Source organism: Nestor notabilis, unplaced genomic scaffold (genome assembly GCF_000696875.1).
Source record: "Nestor notabilis isolate BGI_N333 unplaced genomic scaffold, ASM69687v1 scaffold32346, whole genome shotgun sequence".
NCBI classification, from domain to species: domain Eukaryota; kingdom Metazoa; phylum Chordata; class Aves; order Psittaciformes; family Psittacidae; genus Nestor; species Nestor notabilis.
The window spans coordinates 1-7,950 of record NW_009932025.1 but is presented as its reverse complement, the minus strand read 5'-3'; the positions used below and the strand labels follow the sequence as shown (position 1 = coordinate 7,950).

The 7,950-nt window shown below is 37.7% G+C and overlaps 1 protein-coding gene across 1 annotated transcript in view; it reads left to right on the top strand.

Moving 5' to 3' along the window:
• Positions 1-7,920, top strand: part of RAD17 (RAD17 homolog (S. pombe)) — a gene marked incomplete at both ends in the record, with an annotated part of 11,232 nt that extends 3,312 nt beyond the window's left edge. Inside the window, 11 exons of the mRNA XM_010016178.1 lie at positions 339-495; positions 977-1,113; positions 2,465-2,517; positions 2,606-2,731; positions 2,822-2,891; positions 3,523-3,634; positions 4,438-4,629; positions 5,705-5,784; positions 6,321-6,467; positions 6,913-7,059; positions 7,789-7,920. Coding sequence (XP_010014480.1) covers positions 339-495; positions 977-1,113; positions 2,465-2,517; positions 2,606-2,731; positions 2,822-2,891; positions 3,523-3,634; positions 4,438-4,629; positions 5,705-5,784; positions 6,321-6,467; positions 6,913-7,059; positions 7,789-7,920 — 1,353 coding nt within the window. The remainder of the gene's footprint in view (positions 1-338; positions 496-976; positions 1,114-2,464; positions 2,518-2,605; positions 2,732-2,821; positions 2,892-3,522; positions 3,635-4,437; positions 4,630-5,704; positions 5,785-6,320; positions 6,468-6,912; positions 7,060-7,788) is intronic.
• Positions 7,921-7,950: the final 30 nt, after the last annotated feature.

Genomic DNA, 7,950 nt, shown 5'->3' with positions numbered 1-7,950 from the left:
TGTACACAAGCTAATTTGCCAGTCTTGCCTAGTGTTTTTCAGACCTGGTTGTGCAGTTCAGTGTCTAATGTTTCTAGTCTACATGGTGTGCCATTAACGAAACAGATGCATTAAAAACTAAGAGCAAGGCTTTCAGAGTTTGGGTCTAGCCTCTTTCTATCTGAAAACCCAACAGGTAAATTAGTAACACAAAATATTTAGCTCAGTTTTTATTGGGAAAAGAGAATCGTTACCACAGAAACTATAGAAGAAATTCAGCTAATACTTACCTTCAGACAATTTTCGGTCTTTATCGTGTTTTGGATTTTTTGTCACACTCCTTCCCCTCCCCGTGACAGGGTGGCTCTGTTTTACTGCTGACTGGTCCTCCTGGTTGTGGAAAGACTGCAACTATACAAATACTAGCAAAAGATCTTGGTGTTCAAGTGCAAGAATGGATCAATCCAATATCTTTAGACTTTACAAAAGAAGACTTAAGAAATATGTTTGGCCATGGTAAGTATTTTGCTTTTTATTTTTTTCTTTTTCCCTTCCAGTTATTTTTGCGATTCTTGTGTTGTGTATTTTTTATTCCTTTGTATCTGTTACCTATAAGGTAACAGCCATGTGAGCCAGGTCCTTAATGTTTAATAAGAATCTTCCTTTTGCTCTTAGCTGAAAATCGATTTAGTTTTTTTTTTAGTGTTTACTCCAAAACAATTTGCAGTTCAAATCAATAGAGAGAGCTGTGTAGTAGCCTGGATATCATTTGAGCCAATTCAAAAAAATATTTAAGTCTGTCTTCATGTGGGCCCTCAACTGAATTCTACCCTTAAAAAATTCTCCTGGTTTTGCTGTGTGTTTGCCAGAGGGCTTGTCTGCTGGTGTTCAGTGGCTGCTGTCAGAAAATACCATGGGTGGTATCAGTTCTTGTACGTATTTATATTTTACTTTGTATAATATAGAACACATATTTTTAATTAGTTTTCTTTTTCAGACTCAAATTTTCATATGTTTCCGAGTCAGGCCCAAGCAGCTGTCTTTCAAGATTTTCTATTAAGAGCAAATAAGTATAACAAACTTCAGATGCTTGGGGAGTCCTCAGAAAATGATAAAAAGCTTATTCTTATTGAAGTAAGTGAAAACTTGTGAAATCTTGTTTTGAAAACAGTACCTTTTGTTGTAACATTGTCATGCTAGCTAGCTTCAGTTGCTGGATTGGTGTTGTCAGAAGTTAGTCTGCTTTTACTGAAGATGAGTTCTTTATTACTTCCTACGTCTCTACAGCAGTCTAGAACCAAGCCTATGTATAAACTAATAGGCTTATATAGAAACTGGAAAGAAACTTTTCTCCAGAAACTGGAGACTAGTTTATACAGAAGTAAGATTATATCAAAATGTAGATCAAAACAATTTTCAGAAGTCATACCCATGTTTCTGTATGATTGGCTTTCTAGAAATATATATGTGTATAAACAGGAAGAAGGGGAAAAAACCTCTTGCTATTCCTGTTATTTAAGGTTCCAGGAGAGTATAGAAGATACGCAAGAATTAACACAGTAAGAAAGCATTTGAAATTTAGCATTCCTGATCTTTTATAGGGGCAGAGATACAAACTCTAGGGGTTTGTAAGCCATACTGGGAAATAGAGGAGAAGATGTGATTTTTTTACTTACTCAGGAGTGTTTCAGTGTGTTTTCTTTTTGAGCTTTTCTTTTTCTCTTTTTTTTTCTTGAGAGGAATTTTATGATAGTTAAGTTGTCTGTAAACTTTCAAGAAAGTTTCATCTCTCAAGAAAAAGAAGAGAGGAGACAAAAATTCTAGCTGAGTGATGTGAAATACTGTAGAATTTAGGAAGCATGGTTTTCTGTGACTGCATAAAGTCACTTTCTTGTGTAGGTCCTTTCATGTATCAATATCATATCCTGCTCTCCAGCTCTTGGTGGAGCTGCTAACTTGGTTGTTTATTTTCTGAGTAAAACTCAGTCTAGCACGCAACATAATCACCCAAGGCTGTTTCTTAAGCAAAAAGGACAGAAAGAAAATGTTTACCTTTTCTTACTGTGAGGGTGGTGAGGTGCTGGCACAGGTTGCCCAGAGAAGCTGTGGCTGCCCCATCCCTGGCAGTGCTCAAGGCCAGGTTGGACACAGGGGCTTGGAGCAATTTGGTCTAGTGGAAGGTGTCCCTGCCCATGGCAGGGCGTTGAAACTGGATGAGCTTCCAGCCCAAACTGGTCTGTGATATGATTCTTTAGATAATTGTTTTCCATAATGAAAGAAAGAAATGCTATGCTTTAGGGTTTGGGTTTTTTTTGTTTTTTTTTTATTTTTTTACCTGGTTATCTTCAGTGTTAGTCACATGCAAATTTACTTGTGAACAAGCTAACTAGAAAGAAAATGTGTAGGAAGTGATGTGCCATAACGGTCTATGGGAGAGAATATTTACATCTGAATGTAGTGACAGCAGTTCTTTTGTTTTGAATAGGACCTACCTAACCAATTCTATCGAGAGCCTAGCAGCCTGCATGAAATTCTCAGGTCAGTTGCAAGTAAGGTTTTAAGATTAGCTTTACCCACTCACAGAAGAGTGGAATTTGATTCTTACTGTACTTATGTCTCATTTTAGGAGATTTGTTCGTATGAGTAGATGTCCCCTTATATTTATTATATCAGATAACTTCAGTGGAGACAGTAAGAAGAGGTTACTATTTCCAGTGGACATTTTAGAGGAGTTGTGTATATCCACTATTAGGTAAGATGTTTTATCTCATTAAAACTTGATTGAAATTAATAAGAAGTCAGAAACTAATTATTTATTTTTTTTTTAAATGAAATTCATCAGTTTCAAACCTGTTGCACCAACAAATATGATGAAAGTTCTTAATCGAATTGCTGCAACAGAAGCTAGTTTGGTAAGTCAGCATAACTGATAACTTGTGCAGTGCTTGTGCTAGAATATTTCATGCTTTTATATCTGAAATATGTTATTTATGTTTGTTGGTGTATTTGTTTGATCTTTGATAGCAGAGCCCCACACCCCCCAAAAAAACCCACCAATCCCCCCAACAGAAAACAAGGAACAAGCTGAAAGATATCTGGTGTTTAGGATCAGTTCCACTTGATCTGTGGAAAGTTACTGCCGAAGATTCTCCTGCCTTTTACAGGAGCTGTATATATGTATGAAACAAATAATAGGAACAGAAGTGATTTTCATTGTGTCCAGCAAGGCGAGAAGAGGTCCTGAACCCAAGTCCTGTATTATTCCTGACCTGTTTTCATTGTGACCAAGTCTAATACTGTGTGATGCCTTGCAAAGAACTTTGTGCTTTTTTCTCTGTAGTATGCTGTATAAAATGGGGCAGTGTGCTTAAATGGATTGAAAGTTTTAAAGTTAGCAGTTGTGCATGGTTTGTGCTCATGGTGGATGCTCATGTAGTCTATTTATGGTGTCTATCAGAGGTGGGACCCCACAGCCAGGGTAATATTCAAATGCTCCTTGTCCTACTTTTTCTTACAACTTTGAATGTTGCTTTTTATTTGTAGAACAGAGAAAAGAATTTTACTCTTGACAGAACTTCTCTGGAGTTGCTTTGCAGAGGTTGTTCAGGTGATATAAGAAGTGCAATAAACAGTCTTCAGTTTTCTTCTATGAAAGGTAAATACCTGTGATTTTGTTAAGACATGTTGACTACTTCTGCTGTAAGGGTATTTTGTTCACTGTTGCAGCACAGCTAGGTGAGCTATGTAAGATATTTTTGATATGCTGCTTTGGAGCAAGAATTAAATACACAAAGGTTTTGTGTTTGTGTGTGTGGGTGTTGTTTGTTTTGTTAAGCTGAAAACATTCCATGTCGTAAGTGTTACATGTTGTCTTAAAGCTGATTTCCATCTACTGCTGTCCTGGTTTTGGCTGGTGCAGTGCTGTGTTTTAGCTTCAGTCTGAGAACAATGCTGATAACACACTGATGCTGAGCAGGGTTTACACTAGGGCAAGGGCTTTTTAGCTTCTCATGGTGCCCTGCCAGTGAGGCACAAGAAGCTGGACACAGTCAGTACAGCTGACCCCAAGTGGCCCAAGGAATATTCCAGACCATAGGACATCATGCTCATCATAAAACTCAGGGGTAAAGCTGGCTGGGGGCTGCTGCTCAGGAACAGCCTGAGCATCAGTGAGTTGGTGGTGAGCAGTTGCTTTTAATTTACATCTCTTGTTTTTCTTGGGTTTTATTTCTCTCTCTTTTGCTATTTTTCCCTTTTCATTGCAATTTCTTACAGTATTGTTACTACGTTATTTCAATTAGGAAACTGGTGGGGGAGCGAGTGAGGTGCTGTGTGGTGCTTAGTTGCCATCTGGGGCTAAACCACAACAGCTACATGTGTGTTGATGTAATTTAAGAATAGGAAATGTTTTTGGGTTTGTATACTTTATCCTGGTTGTATTTTTGTTTTTATTGGTAGACCACTCATTGGAGAAGGAGTTTTGGTCAAAGAAGAAAAGGAGCTCCACAGTAAAACATGAAGCGGCAGCAGCAGTAGTAGGAAAGAAAAGTAAAGGTGATACTTCAGAAGACCAGGAGATACAAGCTATTGGTGGCAAAGATGCTTCCATTTTTCTTTTCCATGCTCTGGGGAAAATAATTTACTGCAAAAGTAAGAAAACTTTGACTTACTCTTCCTTTCCATGGGCAAAGCATGTCAGCTGCTAAGAGCTACATTTGCTAAAGTAAGGTTTAGGGTGACCTCCAATTCCCATGTTTGGTCATTAATAACAGTATACCACCAGGAATAATAGTTTGTGGTCACTGAGATTGCAGCTGTCTGTATTTATTAGGTAAATGAATGTTTCATTAAGTTGTATGACATGCGTGTAATAAAATTGCATAACTCTGGTTGCATTAATTCCACATGCTGTCATGCATGCAAAGCTGGATAGATAGCCAGCACATTTGTTGCTTTGTACAAAAGCAGTTTTTGCCTTTGTGCAGAGTTAGGCATTGTTGTACTGTCACATTCTGTACTCGTCTGTATTCCTAAGTACAGAACAGCCCTGTAGCCTCATGGCTACTGCCTCCCTTGTTTGTGCATCTGCTCTCTTGTCCTCCCTACTTTTTAGCTCAGCTCTTTATTTCCCATTAACAGACATTTGTCCTCTCTCCATTCTGACCTGAAAACCTCTTCCACTCTGTCGTACCCTGTCTCCCTTTCCACCTCTCCAACATACCTTCCACCTTACTTCTACTGAAAGTTCTGCTTTTTCTACACTAGCTTCTGTGAATTTACAGAAACAATCTGCTCCCTCTCTGTGGTTCAGTACTGTTTTTTTAACGTTTAAAACTATAATTCATAAGCATTTGGTACTTTCTAAACTAGTACTATCTGCACTCGGCTAAATCGGAATCCATTAAGCCACTGGCTCTCCATATTTCAGTGGTGATTCACAATATCAGCTCTAAAATCAGCTGGTACAATTGACAGTAGCTGAAAGTGATGCTCAGTGTATGTGAAAACTACTATTCAGTAGCTACGTGTCTGTTCTTGTTCCTATCTAATTTTTATTCTAATTTTGAATATTTAATCTGAAATGTGTGTCTTCTGGCTTTTTTGATTATATAGAAATATATTTTGATTATGTATTTTGATAATGTATTTTGATCATGTAGAAATGCAGAAATGTAACAACACTTCTGATACTAAGACACTAAAAAGATTGTAAAATCCTTTGTAGGAGAACCAGTATCAGAATTTCCTCAGCTGCCTGCTCACTTATCAGATCACCGCCGGGACACCTTGCTTATTCAACCTGAGGTACATCTGTTATAGCTACTTGATTCCAGTTTGGTTTGAAAAAAACCCCAAACAAAACAAACTCTTAAGTGGTTGATGCAAATTCTTAAGCACAGGTGTTTTGTCACTGATTTTAATATATGTGTATTCAGTCTGTCCAAGTTACAGAATAATTAATGTGGAAGAGACCTCTGGAGGCTAAATTCAAATGAAGATTAGGTTCCCAGGCTCTTGATCTGTTGAGTTTTGAGTATCTCCAAGAACGGAGCTTCTCATCTCCCTGATGAACTTGTGGAAAGTGGACTTGCACTTGCTGCAGCCTGTGATTTAGCTCTCATCCTTTCACTGTGCATTGTCAATAGGAGTTCACCTTTCTGTTACCACCCATTAAGAGAGTTGAAGACAGCAATGGCTTCTGCCCCTCTGGCAGCAAGCCAATCTCCCTTTTGTATATAAGCATTGCTGCAGACCATGTATGCCAGCTTCCTAATCATCCGAATGTATTGTATCTTTTATTGGATGTAAAACTTGGAACTTTTTCTTTTGTTTCCTAATAGGATATTGTGGAAAAATCACATATGTCAGGAAGCATGTTTAATTTATACCTTCACCAGAACTATGTAGACTTTTTTTCTGATATAGATGATGTAGTGAGAGCCAGTGAATACTTGAGCACCGCTGATGTCCTTTGTAGTAACTGGAGTGTAAGTGTCACCTTTTTATACACACATGCTTTTTTTAATACTCTGACATTGATCTAGACTTTATTCTAAGTGTTCATGAATGTTTGCTTCACACTTGCAGCATAGGTGACAGTGAGTTGTTAATGAATGCTGAAGTACATCAACTATAGAAGAGATGCAGGTCCAACTTTTTGTCCAGCTTCTGTCAGTATTTTATTATGGCGGGTTACAGTGTTTGTAAAATATTCTACAAAGTATTTTTAGGTAGGATATATTTACTGTAAAAATGTTCTGCAGTCTAAATGTCTTTCCCCTGATGTAACTGAGCTGCTTTTTCATTCAGCTGCTTTGAGTAAAATTTCACAGTAATCTCAACAAATTCTGTGCCTGTTGTGTCCCTGAAATTATAGTGTGTTGTGGTTCACATGGGACACACTGTTCACATCATGCCTGATTTCTCTCATAGACACAGCTTGTGATGGAAAAATACAGTGCATCTGTGGCCACCCGAGGGGTGATACATTCAAATATGTCCAGAGCCTTTGCCCACCACCAAGGAGGGATGGGGTTCCGGCCTCTACATAAACCCCAGTGGTTCTTTATCAATAAAAAGGTAAATGCTTGGGTTTTGTTTATTATCATTATTTTGTTTTATTTTATTTTTCCAAGGGGGTGGCACTTGAGTACTATTGATGGTATTTGCTCAAAAGTCCTATTTTGAGATAAGCTACTTCTAAAAAGCACTTGGTTGAAGAGTTACATTTTTATTATTCCTTTAATGGAAAAATCAGTTAGAAGCCTCTGACAAAGTCTGATCCCTGTGTCCAAGTTCGCTCACTGCTAGGAGAGTCTTAATCCTAAATTAATGGAGACAAGTATTCCTAGAAGTCAGCTTAAGGTTTTGTGCAGTTTAAGTCATATTAAACTGTTGTGTAAGATTAAGAAGTTGCTGCTGCTGTGGTTTGCGTTTATCAGAAATAGATCGTTCATGAGATGACAAAGCTCTTGACAATCTTTTATATTTGAACTAACACTTTTCTTGCTGTATCTGGCAATAAATATTGGCCTGGGTGGGTGGAGGATTCTGTAATCAAAGGATAAATATTTTCTGGAAATTTTAATGCCCAGTAAAAGTCAACAGCAAAGGATTTCACCATTTTTGTGCTCTGTATATTTTAACTCTAATGGCTTATCTTTTTTCTCTTGTTTCAGTTTTCAGTAGCCTGTGTGTAGTCATCCAGCAGGCAAGGAGAAAGTCTGTCTTTTATGGTAGAGAGTATCTACATTAATGATGATGTACCAGTTTTTTTACTTGTGTTTCTTTTCCCCCTAATTCTTACAGTATCAAGAAAATTGCCTTGCTGCAAAATCTCTCTTTTCAAGCTTCTGTTTACCACCTGAGTGTCTTCAGACTGAGCTATTGCCTTATCTTGCTATGTTAGCAAATCCAATGAGAAATCAAGGTAAGTTGAGTGTAACTTTTAATCTTGGGCTTTTTTTTTTT